Source organism: Lissotriton helveticus, chromosome 4_1 (assembly GCF_964261635.1).
Source record: "Lissotriton helveticus chromosome 4_1, aLisHel1.1, whole genome shotgun sequence".
Classification (NCBI taxonomy): Eukaryota; Metazoa; Chordata; class Amphibia; order Caudata; family Salamandridae; genus Lissotriton; species Lissotriton helveticus.
The window spans coordinates 1,680,342,929-1,680,365,713 of record NC_136063.1 but is presented as its reverse complement, the minus strand read 5'-3'; the positions used below and the strand labels follow the sequence as shown (position 1 = coordinate 1,680,365,713).

The window sequence follows — 22,785 nt, the reverse complement described above, 5'->3', positions numbered from 1 at the left end:
GCAGATTGGGGAAGATTGGAGTGGGATAGAATAGAGTGGGATGGTGGGGTAGATTGAATTGGGGTAGATTGGGGTGAAGTGGAGTAGATTTGGGTGGGTTGGAGTAGATTTGGAGTGGAGTAGATTTGGAGTGGGATATACTGGGGTAGAGTGGATCAGTACTTAATTTGTAAAACATTAAGTTCCAAGGCCCTCGTCAGGAGGCCCTCCACAACAACTGTACCTGGTCTATCCCATCCCACTCTGCTACAGTCTACCCCCACTCCACCCAATCTACCCCAGTCGACTCAAATCTACCCCATCCCAATCTACCCACCGGCCCCACCCTAGTCTACTCAACCCACCCAAAACAACTTCAATGCACCCCACTTCAATCTAACTCAATCTATTCCACTCTAACCCAATCTACCCCACTGCACACCGAACTACCCAAATCCACTCCACTACGATCCAATCTACCCCATTCCACTCCAAACTACCCCACGCCAATCTTCCCCACTTAACTCTAGCCCACTCCACTCAATCCAACCCAATCAACCCCACCTCGCTCCACCCCAATCTGCCACACTCCACCCCAATCTGCTGCACTCAGTTACAATATACCCCACTCCAATGTAATCCAATCCACTCCAATCTACCCCACACCACTCTACTTCATTCCTATCTACTCCAGACCACTTTACACCACTCCATTCCCATTCACCCCCTATAAACTCACCTGTAAGATATTTAACTCCTCTTCACTCTAATATACCCCACTCAACCCCACTCCAATTTACCACAATCTACACCACTACAATCTAACACAACCTACCCCAATCCACTCCAAGATACCACACGCCACTCTACCCAAATCTACTCCACTTCAATCTTCCACACTCAACTCTACCCCGCTCCAATCTAACGCAATCACCCCACTTCAATCTAGCCTACTCCAATCTACCCCTCCCCAATCAGGCCCACCCAATCTACCCCTATCCATGCCACTCCAACCCACTGCGCTCCACCCCACTTTTCCACGCTCCAATCTACTCCACTCCATTCCAATCTTCCCTACTTGAATCCACCCTTCCCTGATCTACCCCACTATATCCCACTCTTCACCAAACCCTCACTCCACTCCAGTCTACATATCTCCACTCCACCCCAACCCACCCCATTCGAATCTACTCCACTGTAGTGTACTTTGAGAACAGGGAGTGAAGGGCGGCAAGTAAAGTTAGGTGAATAAAAGGAACATTAAGCTGGGAAGAGAGCAGGGTGAGGGGAAGAATAGAATCGAACTGGGTAAAAAGAACTAAAAATCTACTCTATTGTTCAGCCGAGCCATTCTCTATAGAAAATCTAGGCCTGATGTGCCACTACTCATCTTAGAGATAGAAATCTTCACGATACATAGCCTCTCTGGAAGTTAGCAAGGATCCCTGTATATGCCAATAAATTTGCCAAATGGTACACAAAAGGTGTAAATCTTTAATACATTCAGGAACAGTGGGTTTGGCCTCCAATCATTGTTTTGCGGTCAACAACCTGCGGGAACAAGCTAGAAAGTCGAACATCTTACTTTTCCAGGAGGCCCACCCAGAGTGCTTTACTGGCCAAGGATTTGAAGCAGGGTTGTTGGAGGTCAGTGATGGCACAACACACAGGACCTCTAAAGTGCTAATTGTCACTTGTAGTTCCTGCACGCAGCCCTGTCTAGCCTGGATACCCACTATAGGTGATCACACCCAAATGCCATGCCTCCGATTTCAAAATATGTGCTGCAGTAATTTCTCGAGGAGAGAAAATCTCCAAGGTTTACAAAATTTAGCAGGAGCTAAAATCCACTGAGCAGGAGCTAAAATCCACTGAGCTATTTTATCAATAATACTGGGGCCTACATGTTAGGTGCAGGAGACTACAAGAATAACAAAGGACAAATACAGATGCGCTGCAGGCCCTTGAAGTGGATTGTAAGGTAAACAATCTTGCTACACTACCACTCAGCACTTCAAATAAAACGACAGTCTCTGAAACCCTCTGTCATTTGGCCAAACATCAGAGAAAAGGCAGAGTGTGCGGTATACTGAACTGGTTCGAATACTGGCAGTTAACTCACAAGTCACAACGTGCGCGCCAACAGTAACACAGAAAAAAAGAAGGCAGGACATGCTTTCTGTCAAGAAGGGACAAACAGATGCTAAAAAAAACATAATTCAATTCCATTCCTTCTTGGTACATAGAGGTACCAAAAATCACTTTGATCACAAAATATACAAACCCCCTTGCTGTAATAGTTTTTGTTTTGGAAGTAACTGAAAATGAAATCAGACTGACGATTCACAAAAATCTTTCATTTAGAGTGAGCTGAAAGATCGACGTGGACATATTTTCTCCTAAGTTAGAGCACTAAACACAGTTCAGCGTTAATACAGATGAGAAGACTGAAAGCATCCCAATGTTACTTTTGACCTCATCGTTGGAGTAATCCTTCATTCGGAGTGTCAATTTTGATTTCGCACAATTGTTCAAAGCCTCTTCAAAGTGAACGAGGATCAGAATGGCTTTTGTATGCATACCTCTGGTATTAGTGGATACTTGGAAAAGCGGAGGTTGACCCTACGTGGATACGATGTATTAAATTTAGTACAATGGGGCTCTCGCAGTCTCAGGTGGGATGGTCAGGCCTGCCTCCTTTAAGCTTGCATCTATACAGAGCATGAACTAGAGCCGCCGTTATTAACCTGTGGTCTGGGAACACCTCGGGCCGTGAAGTCTACTTGGGGGGGGGGGGGGGGGGGGGGTCTGCAACTGCTTAGAAAATTAAATAAACAGATTAATAAAATGTACATAAAGTAGCATAACGTAAAATTTGCAATTTTAAAACATTCTGTGAGCATGACGGAATTTGAAAATGAAGGCTAAAAATGAAGCTGGTTTTCTCAGATTGATGCACCTTGCACTGTGCTACAAATCAGACAGAATATAGTATGGGGATGGGTTGCCTCAAGTGAATTTAGAAAACCGCCAACCTTTCGAATAAAATTCAAATTGAGATTACTAAACTATTTGAAGAATTCACCATTTGTGCATTGTTAGGCCGGGGTCCCTGGCTTTCAGTAATGACTGGAGGTTCGAAGATTCCAATAGTCATTCAGTGGGTGTCCACAGAAGTCAAAAGGTTAAGAACCACTGAACTAGAGTGAAGCAGAGAGTTAAAGCTTGACATAGATGCAGCACTGCTACAGAGTGTGGTCACGGCACCCCAACATAACCCCCACCCCCAACCCCGCCAAGGAGGAAGCCCAATTGCTTTTCATGAATCTCCAGGTCCCTTGTTGTCTCTAGGATGGGAATGAAAGAGTTGCAGGCAGGAAACTCGGGTCTGCTGGATAGAATCTCTGTTCTGGCCATACCACATATTATGGCATAGGCTTCTACTGGCAGACGATTCACAGAGTTGATGCAACCTCTTGGGGTATATACTATAGACGCTGCTGGGACTATAACTAATAATATTTGTTATAACAGATATAAAAGGCCGGGGTTCTCTCGCTCACCACCCTACTTTCCAAACACTGACTTTGTTACCAGAAGCAGGAAGGTTCCAATACAACCTTCAAATATAACATTTGTATAGATATGTTACTAGACGTCTACGGCAAAAAAAATACAAATTTGGAATCTCAGCTAGAGCAAACTTTAGCAAGATTCGTATTCATAGTGGATATACAATAACACGTATATTATCCGAACACGACTGAAGTGTTGATTAATATGAATAGGCACAGGCAGAACAAGGTAGAAATATCTTTAGGGTGACGCTTACTTACTTACATAAAACTACAAGCAGTTTTATAGGCCTAAACCAGATGAATGCAATTGCAAAACACTGCAATGTACAGAAGAGCAATGGGACAAACAATTCATACAACTTGTTATAAGATTCTGGACTACCTTCATGAAGTTTCTAAGTATTAAAAAAAAAATACGACCAACACCAGCTAACTTCATGCCATAGGGAGATACGCTCAACATCAAATCTGAAACGAGTACCAACATTTTCATAAACCCATTGCACTTCCCATGAACTTCGTTCAACCAGTCTATCCCCAGTCTATCCCCCCATCAGAACCTACCGATCCATTTTGCAAAAAGCCAATTTGTTTACTTTTCTCGCTTTTGTCTCCCAGTCTCTAAACAATGCTTCATTTGAAACATTATTTAAGTCCCTTTTTTGTTCATTTATGCGCATGAAAGATTGAACTTACCTAAAGGAATATGTATTCAGTCAAACAATGGCTAGCAAACAACTTTTGTTTCTTGCCCGCTTTCCTTTCTCATTTTCTTGGAACAGACACGCTGTGTATGGAAACCACATGGATCACAAATACGAATATTAATATTTCATGCAAGGGCACTCTTTTATCGTAGAAAATTGGGGAGAAGGGAAAGGAGGTTAAACTTGATCTATTTCCGATTTATTCTGGTCTGTTCTTCATTGTTTGCACCAAACGTAACAAGTAACGAATTCAATGGAATTTTAATTTACAGGCTTTCAGATTATTTTTAAATTTCAAATATTCTATTTATTATGGCTCAATTGCGAACTTGCTTTGAATCTGAAAAGGACATAGTTAGGTTTGAAAAGAACAAACTGGTTTGGAAGTTCATAAATGAAAGAAGAGACAGAAACACTGTGGAAGAAGTACAGAGAACGGTGTTATGAGGTGGGAGATCAACAAACACTTTTGAGCCACACAATAAAAGGCTCACAATTTCGTTATAAAGACATAAAAATTAGAATCTGGTTCTACAACATTGGGGGGGGAAGTGGTAGGACTCTAAAGATATCATGGCAGCAACTAATAAATGTATAGATGTCCAAAATAGTTTACAAGTTATTTAAAAAATATATTTTGGGAGCATTTCTTATTTCTATTGGCACTAAATATTCTAGCAGGAAGCATTTGCTTTGACGTTTTTTCATTTCATGTTTACACTTCCTTCTCATAACCCAAGGTGTTTTCCTTATCAACCCAAGAATCTACTCAAAGCAGTTATAATTGATTTTTGGATGTAATCCAGTGGCTGAAGACTAGTATCTTAAAGTTTCCTCTATGCTCCTGCTTCAAAAAAGCCACCAAATTATGGAGTGTGTGAAATGGGACTTGATGGTCAATCCAGGATACAATGTGTGTCCTACATTTAGACTTGCGTTATCAGTGTCATGCCATTTGATAAATATCCATGCTCTAATATCAGCTCTTGAGGAATGAAGGATGAGATTTAACTGCTTGTTTTCCCGAAAGGCTACTTCTTCAGGGATCTTCGGGCATTGCAACCAGACCAGCCAAGGTGTACACAGGCACTCTAGCAACAGGCATGCAGTGAAGTTGAGCTTTTCTGTTGCCATCATTCCCAGTCGCATTAGAAAGGATAAAGACAACCTGAATTCTGTTACTTGTGATTTACTTATTTATTTATTCATTCAAAGTTTTATATAGCGCGAACAAGATCCTTACAGATATCAGAGCGCTTCACAAAGACAGGGTAGGGGCAGTAGGAATGAACAGAGGTAATGGGAGCAGTATAGTAGTTACTAACGTGATAGGATAATAATAACATACATAAAACATATCAATATACAATCAGGTAAACAAGTAATATAAGATGGCACAAGTCATTGATCCCACTACAGAGGAGTTCAGGTACACCTTGGGTGTGTGGAAGGCTTATACCAATGTTTTAGTATAGAGAGAGCACTGAGTGGGGGCATCGGGAGAGTGAATCAGTGAGCCAACGTGTATCATATATTGGTCAGTAGTACGAAAGTAGCGTAGTAGTGTCCCCATCAAGTAGAAGTATAGTGCCAAAGGACAAGGTGAGCAGTGATACAAAGCAATGCTGGGTCTCTGATCCAGCACCTATAAGGTTCAGGAGATCTTGGCCAGAAGGATGGGTTTCACCTCTTTCTTGAAGAGTGCAGTGGAGGAGATACGCCTGGTTTCAGGAGGGAGCGCATTCCAGATCCTGGGTGCCATTCCTGAGAAGGAGGGCTTGTATGTTTTCTCTTTCCGGAATCTACGAGGTTTCAGGAGTAGATTTTTTGAACTTCTATTGGATCTCGAACCTCCTGATATAGACAACTTTTGAGCGAGGTAGTTGGGTGCATTGTGATGCACGGCCGCATGTGTCATAACTGCAATTTTTAGCTGTATTCTGGCTTCAAAAGGCAGTCATTTTAGGGACTTTAAGTCTGGGGATATATGCGAATGTTTTCTTGAGCCAGTAATGAGTCTCGCGGCAGCGTTCAGGGAGGCTCTTAAGGGTGCTGTTGTGGATAGCGGGAGTCCGCTGAGGGCCACAATTCCGTAGTCTATTCGAGGGATGACTAACGCTTGTACAGCAGTTTGGAAGTCTTCAGCAGGGAGGAAGGGTTTAATTTTCCTCAGTGTGTTGATTTGGAAATTAGCTGCTTTTGTGGCTTTGCTGACGTGCTGCTGCATGTTGAGCTTGGCGTCAAGTGTGATGCCTAGGGATTTCGCTGAGTCCACGATGGTAGGTTGGACATTGAGTGCTGTTAAGTTATTGAGCCATGTTTGGGTGGTGGAAATTTTCGCCGGGGGTGAGATGAGTAGGAACTCAGTTTTCAGAGCATTTAGTTTGAGGTGATTATCGGCCAGCCAAGATTGAGTGTTAATAAGCGTGGAATTCAAATGTTTGATATCTTCCGGGGATTGAAGCTTTAGGTAAAGTTGTGTGTTGTCGGCGTACATATGGAATTGGACATTGGAAGCTTGGAGCAAGGTGGCAAGCGGTTCCATGACGAGGTTGAACAATGTGGGGGAGAGGGAGGATCCTTGTGGAACACCTAGATCTACAGGCACAGGTGAAGATAGCACATTGTCGATCTTGAACTTCTGAGACCGGTTGTGTAGGAAGGACGAAAACCATTTAAGAACAGTTCCCGATAGACCCATTCTAGTGCCTAGCAGCTCCAGCAAGTTCTCATGTTTGACCGTGTCAAATGCTGACGAGAGGTCAAGAAGGATGAGGAGGCAGGACTCATTGCGATCAAGAATTTGGAGGGCGTCATCAATTATGTGTGTCATAGCTGTTTCCGTGCTATGTTTCGCTCGGAAGCCTGATTGATGAGAGTTGAGGAGGTCAAATTGGTCAATGTGTTTTGTTAGTTGGAGTTGGACACATTTCTCCAGCAGTTTGGCCAGGGTGGGGATATTGGTGATGGGCCGGTAATTGTTTAGGTCAGACGGATCAGCTGTAGGTTTCTTGAGTATAGGCGTGACTTGCCCCACCTTGAGGGAGTCTGGAATGAGGCCTTGTTGCAGGGAGCAGTTGATGATTTTGGTCCAGAGAGGGAGGAGCAAGGGGATGAAGTATTTTACAGCATTAGCAGGTAGAGGGTCTGTGAGGTGATTAGAGGGCTTCAAGGTGCAGAGCAGTTTGTGTATTGCTTCTTCCGAGTAGGTATCGAAGTACAGCCAAGATGCCTTGTTTTTAGGTTGAGTGTTAGACATCCTGGTGTGGTTGGGGAATCGGCTTACATCCATGATGAGGTCATTTCTTATGTTGTCAGTCTTTAGCTGAAAGAAAGCAGAGAAGGCTTCACAGTGTGGGGTGTCGCTTGTAGTGCTGTTTGATTGTAAGGTTTGTGTCTTTGTTTGGGTCTTGATTAGTTCGAACAGTTTTCTTAGCCTGTTTTTTGCTTGGTCCAACTGGCGGCTGAAGAAGTCCAACTTTGTGCGCTTTATTTTCCTGAAGTAGGCATTTCTCTTGTTCTTAAGCCTTTTGAGGTGCAGTGCTGAAGGGTCCGATCTCCAGGTGCGTTCTGCCATTCGCATAGTACGCCTGTCGTCATTGAGTCTATCGTCATACCAGGGGTTAGAGTCATTTGCCACTGATTTTCTAACCAATCTCCACCCTTACAAGGATAAAGAAATGTCCTTTCTGTTCTGAACTGAAGAGCATTGCCTCAAGACAGCATGGGTAAGCGTCATAGAGAATTTGGAAAGCATGCTATCTTCTCCATTCAGCAACTCCTCAAGACACTTTTAAATGCACTGGTATATGCCTTGTTCTCGAGCTAGCAACACAAACAAGCACACTCTTTCCTTCTCCAAATTCATCATCGTTTGTCTACAGACCAGTTCTCAGAGTGCTTCGTACGACAGTGAGATGTGAAGTGCAACATTACGTGCCAGGAAGAAGATGTCCAATTTATTCTCCGTCTACCAACAGCTCCAGCACAGGTGCAAGTGGTTGACAGCCTTTACTGCACAATTGCTTTAAGCACAGTCAGCTTTCTTGAAACAGCTGACAGTCAACAAGTAAAGCCTCTCCTCCATTCACCAATAACCCTTGCACTAGCTGTCTTATCCAAATAGCACACTTTTCCAAGAAGGTACTAAATAGGTTAAAAACAGAATTTCTGAAAGTCATTACGTACAAGTGAACTGTAACAAAGCAGCAGGTGCCTTCACCAAAGAGATGGTGACATTATTTGTACTTGTGTCCTGGTCACAAATCACTCTCACAAAAATGGATGGCTATTTCCTAGGCAAATACACGGAGATCGAACTTGAATCGCCTGATAGCATTTACACCCAAGTACCCTGGCTATCATACGGCACCGTTATCTCGGATTTCATAACTCACCTAGACCTACTCATACCATAGGTTCCCAAATGCTTGTTTACTTGTCAAATGCATTTGGCTATTGGCTCTGCACTGCACTCAAAAGATGATCGTGGAAGGGTTTCATCTCACGCTGACGTAACTTCGACACAAGGAGTCTCCAACTTTTTCTGTAATAAGAGCTACTTTTGTTTGGTGAAAATTCTCCCAATCTACTATTATTAGACATGTAGCAGGCAAGATTACATTAGTTGCCACCACTGACCATCACACAAACTTGTCAGTAGTATTATATATAATGCTTCGTCAATGTGGAATGCCTTTACATGGGTAATAGATAACAGCCATAGCTGCAATGTCCCTAGCACCAAGTTAATAGCGATAGTAATAGTCTCTGCAACACCATTTGATCCTTATCATTAAAATATCAGCTTTAAATCTATTTTGAAAATGTAGCTGTTTTTCTCCTAAAAGTGGCATATGAATTCTGTATATACACACAATTTGTTTTTAAATGCTTCTCAATTTTTTTTATTTTTGGTATATTTATAGTCACCCAAGCAAAAGCTTCTGGTGAAGTTCACTGGGCTGCACACAAGCGAGCTACTTGCAGGTAAGCTGGAGAGCTACCATGCGTCATACGAGCTACTCGTTGGAGAAGCCTGATCTACGCCCTCTATTAACGTACTGTGATATAGTTATTTTGTATTTGCCTTAATGTTTAGTTTTGTCTTGTCTAAAATACTTGTTACTATATGATCGGTATATGGTTTGATGCGTCCTTCGTATTTGTGTCATGCTTCTTGTTAAAATCAATAAAACATGTTGAAAACATAAAAGTGATTGGTGAAAACACCCCCTCTTGAAAAACGCCAGAGCCTAAGAACAAACATTAACTAAAAAAAATAGCTGTGTCTGGATACGAAAATGTTAACGTTATTTTGGCAACCGGGTCTGTGCTCGCTCGCTCACCGGATTTTTTTGTTGTGGTCTTGTGTCTAAAATACTCCGTTCAACTTTACTTTTAGGTCTTGTTTGCGTTGGTAAAAACTTCTGTTATCTTATCTTGCAAATAACTTACAGGTGTGGACATCTCAATAGATTAAGCGGGTACAAACCTGCAGCTGGTGGGTGTATTTCCACTTCATAACAGACTCCATGTCCGTGATGCCTGTTCACCTCGGGATGGCGTGGGTGGAGGCAAGAGCTGCCTTACTACCATAAGTCTGAGAAAAGATTTATTTTTTAATTTCTTTATTTAGAATATTTGCAAACTGGCCTTATAGTTATGACCGACCGAAAGACGTGAGAACCAATTGAAAACCCTGCTGTGATCTGTCCTTGCGTTCCTCCCTTTTGAAAGTTCACTGTGTGTCTATCGAGTGTGAACACTGCTAATGCTTACTTACTAGGGTTCAATGCGCCTGGCTCTCTGTGCAAGGGCAGGCCGCGCGGGCAGCTCAGTAAGACACTGCCTGCATCCACCTCTTCCCAGCGCTGCTCATCTTTTCACTGTGCTCTTATTTTTAGGCTGCTCACACTTTCCCTCGGATACAGTCAGGAAGGAGAAGTTTAAAAGACACAAAGGAAATCCATTAGCGAGCCTTTTGAAAGCGCGCGCGCACCCGGTGACGCCATCTGACGGCCGCATACGGAGGTGGACGAGGTGCTTGGCAGTCAGGTTTCCTCTCTCCGAGGGCTCGCGCTCCTTCCCGCCTAAATCATCTTCTCACTCGACACACCGGCTCGAGTTACGAGGCAGTCAGCAGTTCCTCGCACCGAAGGATGCGCCCTCGCTAATTAGCTGCATGCAAAGGCCGGTTCTGGGACGGCCCTGGGCCTGGTAATAAACCCTAACCCGCAGCGCGCGGACAGCTCAACCGTGAGCTCGGCGGGGCGGGGCGGGGCGGGGCGGGGCGGGCCAAACGCAGGCTAGGCAACCAGGCTCGATTGAGCATCGCCAGATTCACGGTTTCAGTGTCACGGGGCGTAGAGTGGGATGGGTGGCAGGAGCGTTGAATGACAGCACCGCCTGCTGCACAAGTGATACTGCGCACTGGGGCTCGCCTGTACGCGTGGCCTGCCGCACGGCAGAGGTTTGCAGACTGTATGCCAACCTGCTCAGGGTGCGTTGCCATGCAGAGAGCCCGTGTACAAAAATACAGCAATGAACCTGAATAAGACACCACTGAGAGGATTAGGAAATGCCCCAGGAGAGGGTGGGGGTCGGGTCAGGCTAACAAGTTCTAGAAACTGTGGGTCAAACGCTGAAGTTATTGGCGTTTTATGGACTGCTATGGGAAAGTACCTGCTCTACAGAACGAACATATACTAAATGCAGGCTGAACTCTGCTGAACGATTGTAGGAAAGGTTTTAAATGGGAGTACATAAGCGCAGGCACTCTATTCAGAGAACCTACTTTGCATTGAGAAGTGCCGGGACTCTCCCATTAAATGTATTGCAGCAGAGCTGAAAACTGCAGGTACGCTCCCTTTCAAATTAAAGAAGTGCAGGTATACGGTACCGGGCAGCAACTGCCCATTTAAAGCGCTAGATGTAGGAAAATAAACGGAGTCCTTGCTCCCGACATGTGAGTAAAGGTTTCTGTCATGGCTATTGCATGGTCAATTAGAGCCTGTCATCCACTCAAATGCAGGCAGCTAGAATATTTCTGTTAGTTCTTCATTTGCACATTTCCTTGATTTTTGTCAGGAAAATGGGTTCTATGCTTGTAGCTAATTATAGAAAGCATGTAAAAAGATTTACAGTAGCACACAGTATAGATAAATGAAAACGCAATAACCCGGATAACTAACCTCCATTAAATGGTGACCCCAGCATAACTCCCAATAAAGGTCTGCATGGAACGCGGACGCCTGTTGGGTAGCCAATAAGTCATGTGCCCTAGTGCACGGAAAGAAACGGACCCCAATGTGAAATACAGCAATAATCAGCGTTCAGAGCGCCTTTCGAGGCTTCTGGGCCCTGGTGCCACTGCACCTGCTGCACCATTTTAAGCTATACCTCTTCTGGACACCAACTTGATAAATTCCATGGGAACTGAAACACTCCCCCACATGAAGCGCGTGTCAAAGTGCTGTTCGGTGAACACTAACATAAACACAGTGACAGGCAACTAACTGCTTTGGGAGCCTTGTATACTACATTCACAATGGGGCCTAAACAAATGGACGCCCCTGGTTTAGCGTGCAAATGCTAAGGTCCACTCAACACTCGTTACATCTCCTAAGCTTCTCTCTGTGAGCAATACCGTTATTTTACGCACTTAAAGGAAAGCAAGTTAACTTTTTCAATACCGTTTTATTATAATTTTTTCAATTCTTAAACAGTTTCTCTCCGGTCACATCATGAAAATAGCAGGCCAAGTCCTCACAACTTGGCACTGACACAGCTGATAATCTCCGGAAAGGAGGTTCGTAGTTTTTGATAGTCCAATTGTGAGGCTTTTGGTGAAACATCACATTCTTAGCCAGAGGAAGAATTTAAAAAAAGTGGAAAAAGTGAGTAAACAAACATGCTTTGAAAAAGAGGTACAATCGTTTTGTGCCCTTTCCCTGTCTGCTGCTACAGGATGCCCTTGAGAAGCACAGATGGAAACAATGCCCTTCTTATACACAACTGCAGCACTTGGCGTTTGGCCAGAGACCAGGTCTTGAATGTGTACAAACTGTCCTCCATGAAATGCTACCCTTGATAGCTGTAATATTGAGGTGGGACAGTGAAGAACTGTCATGGACAGTCTCTGGAGAATAAGTTATGAAACACAAAGCATGATTCTGGCAAGGGTGACCACCTCCCCCCATGTCATGGGTATTCGCAAACTTTTTCCAACACACCAAAAAGTATAGTCTGTAATGTGCCTGAGAGCCACACTGATGCCAGCAGGGAGGTAGTGGGGCTTTGGTGGGAGTGTTAGGTGGGCATAGAGGAAGCGAGGAATGTACATGATGTGGACAGTGAGCCAGTTAGTTATTTTTAGGGTTTTATTCCATGCTGCCCTTAAAGTGAAGCCCCAAGTCTCTAGAAGAGTGATCGATGTGACAGTAGTGTGTTATGCCATATCTGAATACCATCCCTCTACTGCACCTCAGGGTAAGCCTTCTCTGCTTGCTATTGCTACCTTGGGAGAGTCGCATGTAAATATAAAGTGACTTGAATACTGAATTAGAATTAAATAGAATTGCACAATGCAAAAACAGAACTCCTAGAAGTAGTCCAGGCTTCCCCACTTGACCAAATTGTGTGATCCTAACCAATTGTTTAGTTTCACTTTGGCTCGTCTTTCTTCAGTATCACATATAAGACCCCCTTAAAATACATTAGTTCACGATGTGTGCGATACAAAACCTACTCTTGTGTTTGATTTATTAAACTATAATGTTGTCCATGTATATAATAAATAACCCAGGTGGCCCATAGGGGTCCCCATGACAACTGACTTGCCTCTTAGTTTACTATTGGTATTGAGAGTGCGTGCAGAGGTTTGAACATTTCTACGTTCATTTTTAAAAACTACTTCTAAATGCACTGATAGAACCTGATGTACTAAGGTGAAAAGCTCTGCATATTAATGAAATACACTTTTTTGGTATTTTGTAGAGACTTTTATATTTTTACACGTTTGTTACAAGATGTCTTTAAAAACAAATGTGCGCTTAAAAGTGGCGAAGGACACCTTATGCTTGCCGGTCTATTTAACATATTTCTGAATGTCAATGCTCCCTCAAGTAACCAGCATCCCACTGCTGCTGTTCACCAGGTGGTCGCATGTAAAGGTCTGGAGGATGACCCCGGGCTGCACATTGAGTGACACTTGCTCCAATTCATTACACACCGATTCCAGTCCTACACTTTTATGCAATAGCCTAAAACAGTATGGGTGTCGTAGTCTTTTTTTTTTTTTGCTTCAATTGTACTAAACTACCTGAAATTGATGATTTGCAGGTGAACAGTTTGGTACTGTAACTCACCTGGACTGAAGTGGTCACCCTAATTCGAGGGAGCAAAGTACACAAAAACAGCCCATTATTGCAAGATTTACATACTGGAAGATCATAGATCAGGTGCCCAAGGAGTCTTCAGGACAAACACTGGATTAAGAACATGGTCCAAGAGTTTGAGGAATGCTTTAAGAGGGGGGCACGCACACACACACACATACACACAGACCTATACAAACGGACATCGTCTCAAAGTGTTTTAAGTGTGTGCCTGGTTTATAATTCGCAACGGCTACTGATTCCAGAGGCTGGGTCCCAGTGATACAAAATGGCACACTGGATCTCTTTGCAGAGCGGTGGTAAAGGTGCAGACATACGAGTGTCACAACTAGACACAGATGGGTTCCCTTGTTAGATTTGCTCAATTAGATAACCTCTTGAGTGAGCACCATCGGTATTACTCTCACACGAATTGGCTAGGGTGGGGATGGTGAATACAGGGGGAAGAGGCAAGGAGGAAAGATGGCTCAAAACAACCATTGCCTCATACTGCCTCAATCCTATGCCGAAGTGTGTGTAGCATCAAACAGCGTTGACCAAGTCAATCCTGGAAGAGGCAAATATGGGACGAAAAAATATAGTTATCCAGCGTACACCAATAGCAGGCTCCCCTAGCCGCCAGAGAACCCAAGGACTGTCGGGTGCAAGAAGTCATTGCCACACTGTGCACAACAGAAAGAGTAGGGGTGAAAACATTTAGATGCGCAATTAGTTCTCTTTATATTAATGATTGTCCTTCAATACTCTTTCATTCTTTTCCCCCGCACCCTTCTGAGATTTGTATTTACCCGTGCTTGTCCTTGCATCCGCCAACACCAAAATGATGTAAGTAGCCAGTTAGAATGCTCAGTGGGTTCAGCTCCACTTACAGACCACTGAATGTAACTAATTCATCAAACGTTGATTTGTGGCAGAAATGATTAAAGGAGTATCAGTGAGGAGGGTGAATGACACCCACCACCACAGAAGTGCCAGAAAAGAAGTCAGCCTGTGTAGGATGCAATTAGCAGTGATTAAGAGGTGAAACACATCGCACAACACACACAGCCAGTGCCAGCTTTAGTGCTGTTGACACCGGTGCGGCAATCACTTTCGGCACCCTCCCCACCTATGCACCTCTCCTCGGATTCCCTCATGACCACGGGGCAAAAGTGCCCCTCATCTCTCCATAGCCCCTCTCTCACATACATTTAATTTGTTTTAAAGAACTGTTAAAGGCTGACTCACTAATAAGAAGAATGTATATCTACCCAAACAAACCCTTTTCAGCAACATTATGAAAATATAATGAATCCCTGGGGAAAAAACATGAGGTCCTAACCTATTTTAAGCAGTTTGCATTCAGCATTCATCCCTTAACTTTGGACACCAGGCCACCATGCTCTCATCAATCTGCTATGGATTGCTGAGAATGCTTCGTAAAATTATTCCCCTCCTTCCATTTGAGGCTAGAAGGATAATGGTCCAAAGCCCTCATATTGTCCCGACTGGACTATGGAAATATTCTGTACTTGGGAGCCCCTCAAGCCACAATAAATAAATTACAAGTAGTTCAGAACTGTGCAGCACGGATGCTCCTGCAGGTTCCACGGCGGCGATCAGCAAGGCCAGCATTGTAACAGTTACACTGGCTACCTATTGCTGCCAGGATACAATTCAAGGCTATGTGCCTTGCACATAAAGCCATGTGGAAGACTGGCCCCTCCATCTTACACCCATTATTAACACCGTATTTGCCGCCTAGGACTCTACGTTCTAGCTCCTTATATCTGGCTACCACTAAGAAAATAGGGAAGGTGAGATGGGGGAGGATGCTCTTTCTCATTCACTGCTGCTAAATTGTGGAACTCCCTTCCTCAAGCTATGAGGGGGAACAACAACTTGCTGACCTTTCGCATGCTCTTAAAAACACACTTGTTTGGAATGCTTCCTTAGTGGCGTAGACTGTTGTGATTCTGCTTCCTTTCCGTAAGCTCTACGTGGCCTCCGGGTAGTTAGGCGCTATAGAAATACTTTCAATTTAATTACAGAACTGCGGTGACAAAAGGATCTCTGTGACAAAAGCAGTAATCCACTCAGCTATCCACATAAAATACAGACCAGTGATCTGCATGGTAAGAATTCTTTGCAGCAGGCATAGCAACCCTCTGCACTACTTTATGGCAAGTAAAAAAACTGCCACTAGACAAAACTCTGATCTCTCTTTCTAGCAGGAACATTATCACAAGGGTATTCTTGACATTTTTAATGCTGCCTGAAACATGAACACACAGGGAACTCTGCAGCAGGTGCTTCTAAAATCACAAGTTATGGCTAAATACAGCCCCCCCCCTTTCAAGTCAGCACCCCCTTCCCAGGTTAGGGGCCAGTGCGGCCGCACCGGTCGCACTGCCCAAAAGACGACCCTTGCCAGCTCAAAGACTCGGAAAGCGGTTTCTAAGGCTTGCCAGGCCCAGGGACAGGAGCCAGCACGCGGAGTTCCTTTAAAGAAAGATGATCGGACCGAGGGACCACTGATGCAACGGAAATTGTCCCAGTGATTGAAGAAGCATTTCTCCTGAAACTGTACACCTTTAAAATACTAATGTACTCCGCTCACGGTCCCCGTCAGGGCGGTTGTCACTTCTTTTTTTTATTTCAAAATATTTTTATTGAAAATAAAATTTTACATATCCATAGAAAAGACATTCTTAATACTGTACTGGTCTTGCAAGATTGCGGCCTGGCGGGGCCTGAGAGAGAAAAAGGAAAGGAGAGAGAAAAAAGAGGGGGGGGGGGGGTAGGTTGGTTATCGTTCCAGGTATGAGTCGAGAGCTTCCCACATATTCTCCTTGGCTGTATGATTTGCCGCCTTTTGCTTGGCGGTGATATTATCTGCCCCCCTGAGGAAGGTTACCCAGTTGAACCAGCGCTTGAAAGTGGCTTTGCTGGTGTCCTTCCAGTCACCCAGAATCGTTTTCACTGCAGCCGTTAGAAGGACATCGACCAGGTCTCGTACTTCTTTGGACTGGAGTTCTGTCGCTAGGAATGCAGTGGCTGCCCCGGCTAGTCCTCTTTGTATCTTACTTCCCGTTATTGTGTCTATGACGTTGTAGACCTTGCCCCAGAAAGCTTTGACTTTGGTGCACTCGAATAGCATGTGAGATAGGTCTCCCGTGGCATTCTGGCAGTTCCAACATGTGCTGTTATCGCTGGCTCCAACCCTCCCTAGTTTCGCTGGTGTCGGAAACTGCATGACAGACCGCTGAGACAAGGAGGGCCATGGGTGCAACGTGCAATCTAACTCTCTGTCGAGTTAAGTGCCAGATCCCGGTGTGCTGGAGGCGCACTGTGCTACCCCAGAAGAGGCGATGCGGGATGAGGAGCCAAAGTGGCCGCGCAGGCGACGCTGCATCTGCTCCATCGAAGCTGCGGCGCGGACCACGGGCGGTGCACCGCTTTCAGCCCTCAGGTGAGGTATACCTCTTCTGCCGGCTTTTTTTTTAAATGAATGTCCAATCTCCGTCACTCAGTGGTTAGCCATAACAGCTCACCACTTGCCAGGGCTCGCCCACAGAAGTCAGGTTTCAGGGACCCGATACCCAGCGGATGGGAAGCTCCTAGAAGCACCGGCAATCTGCAGCTGTGTTCCCGGCAGGCGCTGCTCAGCGCGCGGAGAGTCCATTAAGAAGCACGGCTGCCTGGTTTAGCCCGAGATGCATCGGTCCTTTTGTAGCGTCTGTCCATCTCATTATTTCGGACGAGTGCCCAGCAAGCAGAAGCCATTCGCAAATGTATTCATACGGTCTGCACCTCCGTCCAAACAATTTTACACATAATTTGCACATTATGACAGACTCAAATTGGTGCCCGCTGTCTGAACCTCTGAAGGATAACCGCCTTAGATACCAGCGAAGATAACAGGCATGCCCGGTTGTTTAAGGCTGATGCAACAGAATGGACCGGTTACTTGCCCTATTGGAAAGGCCCACGCCAAAAAGGACGGGTCGCTTACCTTTTTGGCTAGGCCCTACACCAGAAGAGCAGATGACTTACCCGGTTGGCCACTCTCACACCAGAATCAGAGGTTACCCGCCCTATCGGCAATGTCGCCCACTATAACTACCCTGCTGGCCAGGCTTCATACCAGAATGGACAGTTAATCTACACGATTGGCCAGGCCATATAGCAGAAAGGACAGTTAACCTACACGATTGGCCAGGCCATATAGCAGAAAGGACAGCTTAACTGCCCAGTGGACATAACCCACAGCAGAGAGGACAAATGACTTCCCTGTTAAATACGCCCCATACCAAGAAAACGTGCACAAGCACATCATGAGATTACACCTACAAATAGCGCACACAAGTGAAATTGAATTATTCAGGAGAATTCAGCTAAAATAAAGTAGTTACTGTTTCGCTGCGCTTAGGAAAATGTCAACTGTTAGGACCGAAGTAAAGTCCCAGGTGACGAGACAAGTGGTGAGGACAGAGCCTGTCACACCACAGTGCACACCGACTGTGGGTGCACAAGACACAGTGGCACAAACAGACAAGAGGCACCAAAAGAAAGGCTGCAGAACGTTAGGCGGTAGATCCCAGTCTGGGACCTCAAAGACAGACGGCGTTAGTTGTGCAGCCTGCGTACCCCATAGACCCAGTTCGACGGGATGTATGTCCTCTGCTAAATATGCACACAAACACGCATAAAGAGAGCGGTAGGAGGCGCGAGGGGGGCAGGCGCGAGAGACAGCGAGAGGATCGAAGCCGGCTAATTACCGTCGCGTGGAGGCGCCGGCCTCGGACAATGAGATCCGCTAAGTGCACTCAGGCCCCTGTCAGAGGCTCGCGCTTGCTTTTAATTGCACACAGCGCGCGCGCCGAGGCCGGGCGCAGGTCCTCCACGCCTCCGGCGGCGGCAGAGTATTAGAAACCACGTCACATCCATCCACCACACGGTCCTCGCCGGGGTCCCGTGCCTGGGGGCGCCAAGAGCGCTCCTGTCACCGCGGAAGGAGCGCGGCGGAGCACCAGAAGCAGCGCCAGGCGGCGGCGTGTTGAGTCCCAGGGATCTATCTGGAAACTGTGCCAGCGAGCCCGGTGCTCCCAGGCGCAGGCACGTTCGGGGCTGTTCTAGAAGCACGCGAAACAAACACATGCAGCCAGGTCTGTGAACTTCTCACCAGGCTCCAGCACCCACAGTAACTCCTCTTCACAACGATAGACACCCTCACGCCTGCCCCGCCGCCCTGGTGCAACCAGGGACCGGGCACGAGGTGACCGAGTGTCAGAGTGCACCCGATCCATCAAAGCAAACGGGTTCCTTCTGGCGTGAGATCCTCCCCAGCCGTCAGCGTCCCGGTAGTGCCGCACGGACCTCTCAATGTTAGCAGGGAGGGTTGAGTCCCCCCTGGCCTGGACGAGTACAGCGCACCCTCAAGTTACAAGATCGGAGCTGCGACGACATGTGAACAGCCGAAGGTCCCTGGCTGAGAAGGGTCTGGACCACCGAGACTTCAGTGCCCGCAGGATAGCTCAAGAGTGAGGGAAGAAATGCAGCGTACCCCAACCAACAACGCACGTTTCTATTCTACTGTACGCAGCGCTTAATTTGTACTAACCATCAAACTCACGTCTAACAGTTCATATTATTCCAGGCCTAGCTGTAATGAGGAGGGACTCAATATATATAGACATACATAATCTTTAGTGTATGGTTACTTAAAATCTTTTATAAGAGCAATAGATGTAAGAATGGCTTAGGAGGCAGGTATTAGTCACTGAAAATGTAAATTGAAGTAATAAAGGGCTGTTGTGCTCATACCTAAATTAGCCAGACAGCACCACCATGTGGCTGACTGTCATAAGCCCCAGAGCTGGCAATTATGTGCGGTGCCGATCACAGAAAAACACAGGCTCAAATTAAGCACTAACTGTACCCACACAATTGACAACGCACGACGCCCATCAGAGGTATGCCTCGCGCCCTGGATACATAGTCCACCATAGATTGCAAATGTTTCTGGGCGAATAAGGGTACCACAATTTACAAGCCACAAAGTATATGGAGCAACGGACCAACAATAAAACATGTGTTTGCCTTACAAGATCAATTAAGTAACAATTTTAGTGTACAAGTATCTGCCACTAAATAAATCCTGTAGTAGTGCAAAAGTGATCAGCCCAGAATCCAGTCAACAAGTTCCTGTGAAATCATCACGCACGTATCTATTCCCAACAATGTTCATAACACAGCTAACGTTCAAACATTCACTGGCGATGGGGAGAGAGTTGGTACTATTAAAGTTCAATTGATCATCCGAACACCTTTTCCTAAGCAACTCTCGGAGACACATGTTTACATGAACACGCGTTAGTAGAAGATCACACTGTTGGAAGTGGCCTTCACTGAAAGCGCTGTGCAGCGAAGCCTAGGGCAGTTACAGTATGCGCGGATCTAATCCCAGAGGCGCGCAGGAGTAAGCACGGCCGGGGGGTGAGCACTCGGCAGGGACGGCCGGCTTGGGGCTGAGAGTATCCCTCTAGCCGCAGGGGGAGCGCGGATGTGCATACTCCTGCCTTCCCACCTCCATCACCGGACGGGCATCTCCTCACCTGGGGACGCAAGAAGCAAAACCAATGAAAGGCGCCTAGTGGTCGTAAAGTGCATACTGACCGGTGTACTGGACCAGGAACATGCTGGCGGCCAGCCCACGGCCCCGACGGCACGCGCACAAGTCCACGCGCGCGCGGATGCTTCCGTCAGGCTCGGCTTCACACGAGCAACTGAGCTGCAGGCAGCAGAGCAGAGGAGGCACGGGGGAGGAGGCGGATCCCAGGACCACTCCGGCAGCAGCAGCAGCAGCACGCGCCGGCCGCGAGCCCCCCGGCGGCCATGTGTCCCCATCCGTCTCCGCTGACACGTTATGGGACGCCTACTAAAGATGGGGAGGCTGGGCTCCGAGGGGAGCAGGTGGGGAAGCAATTAGCGCCACGTTCTTCTGCGGAGCCGTGCGGGAATCCAGAGCTCGGGACTGAGGGAGGCGCTGATGCGGAGTCATGCGCTCCACTCTCGGGAGCAGGCTCCCCGCGCAGGGTGAGGGTGAAGGTGACGCATCGCAGGTAAAAGGAAGAGCAGAGGCACCCCGTGCACACAGCAGGCCACCCAGAGCAGAAGCATTGCAACAGTGCGTCATTAAAAGTGCCCCTTCCTAAAGCCTCGCGCCTGAATAAATCAAGCACTAAGTGCTCTAAACGTCTTCCAGCCTGCGGGAGCTATCCGGTCTCAAATGACCTTGGCAGCATGGCAGCACTTCAGGAATTAAGAACTGACGTTCACCTCTGCCTTTGCTAATACTCATAATGGCTGCAAATACAAAACGCTGCCATAGAAGTGATCGTGAGACCAATTGAGCACTGCAGTGATGACAGCCAACAAAGCTCTGTGGGATACTTTCAGCTGAAAAGGTGGGATTTTCTTCCAAGTCTGTGTTACACGGAAGCGCACCACAGGGCGAATCTACCATTTTTGAGGGAGACACTTATGCCTTCAACGTATTTAAAAAAGCCAACTGCAACTGGTATTCCGGGTGGCAGTCCACAAGCAAATGTGAGATTACCACTCGGCATGAGACACGGGACGTGAAGCTTAAGGTTAGTATATCTGCCCAAACATTCAGAATAGGTTCCTGTGTTTCGGCCATTATTATTGACTGCAGGCAGCTAGCCAGGGTCATTATTAGATGTTTTAGCCTTCAGGGACACATTTTAAGGCACAAACAGTTTTCTGTGCTAAGGCTTTGAAATGTGCCCATTTCCTTGGTCCACCTGCGGAGCCCAGTGTGCAGGTTCTTTTTTAAACTAATAACCTCTCTGCAGATAACCTGAGAGCAATCATTAAGGAAGTCAACAATTTTGGCTCTTTGTTAGTGTCTGGAGAGATTTTGGGGCCTATTACAATGTCGGGTGGACTTAACATCTGCCCGACACAGTCTTGGAACTGGGACCATCCGACCTCTGGTCGGCAGTCTCGACCTGATTACGATGCAAGCGAACACTGTTTGGTCAAATTCCGACATTTCCCTATGAAAGCATGTATTACAGAATTAAACAGGCCATAGTACATTATCCCATAGGGAAATAGGAGGTGGTGTTAATCCCTGCACCCCGTGGCAGGCACGGGTTGCAGGGATTAACAGGGGGCATCACAGGTGCCCTCTCGACCCCCGACCGGAGGCCACGCACACAAAGTGGCCCTGCTAGGGGCTCTCAAACATGCTTTTGGACTGGGTTTCAGGTCGGAAAGGCCGGCATCGAAACCGTGCATCGTAATCTCAAAGGCAGAAAAAACGCCCTTTGAGGTTACGGGCTGGACTCCAACTGTCCAGCCAGTCAATGACTGGCGATTTAGTTCCCAATCACTAGCATTGTAAATTGGTCGGTCGGAATGTAAACCGAGATGCAGCCCTTTTGCATGTTGCTACCAGCTGTCCTAGAGTGAAAATCCACCACAAATGCAACATCTTAAGCTACAACAATATGAAAACTAGGAGTATGTCTTCCTTACGAAACACAGAGCATTTGCAGCATTAAGCAGAACCCTTAAAAAGCGTGTTTTGAAGTAGAGTCAGAAGATTACGTTTGTGTGACAAGCAGTGAACTTAAAATGCATACACAGAAAAATATTGCTAAGTAGATACTTTTGACAAAGGGCCTATTTTTTCATTTTTAAGAACTCCTATGTGCGTGAAAGGCTTTAAAAAACAATCGGTAAGTTAACAATGTTACCATGAAAGCAACACACAACAAATAGGCATGCAAGGGCAAATAGTAAACAAAACAGTGCCTTTATAACAGGGCAAGGTTTCTGCTGGAAGTTTGCCCTTTTTGCAAGGTCATCCCAATTTTTTGGGTCTTTTTGTGGACTATAGAACTTCCTGCACTTTTTTGCTAACCAGTGGTAAAATACTTGTGCACCTCCTTTCAACATGATACAAATGGCATTGTGATTGGCATATTTAACATCCCTATAAGTCCCTAATATATGGTAACTAAGGTGTACCCAGGCTTCTAAAATGACCAGTGGGTGGTAGCACATATTGTGCCACCCAGTGCAGTGACAAGGGAAACATGACTTCACGCC

General features: G+C 46.0%; 1 protein-coding gene across 4 annotated transcripts in view; it reads right to left on the bottom strand.

Moving 5' to 3' along the window:
* ENOX2 (ecto-NOX disulfide-thiol exchanger 2) overlaps positions 1-22,785 on the bottom strand; it is a 1,184,097-nt gene that overhangs the window by 1,072,656 nt on the left and 88,656 nt on the right. Inside the window, exon 1 of one of the 4 annotated variants that reach the window (XM_078688352.1) lies at positions 20,320-20,428. The exons of the other annotated variants lie outside the window; for them this stretch is intronic. Within the exon in view, the coding sequence (XP_078544478.1) occupies positions 20,320-20,341 (22 nt within the window). The 5' untranslated portion in view covers positions 20,342-20,428. Of the gene's footprint in view, positions 1-20,319; positions 20,429-22,785 lie in introns of those variants that run through there. 4 annotated transcript variants of the gene reach the window in all.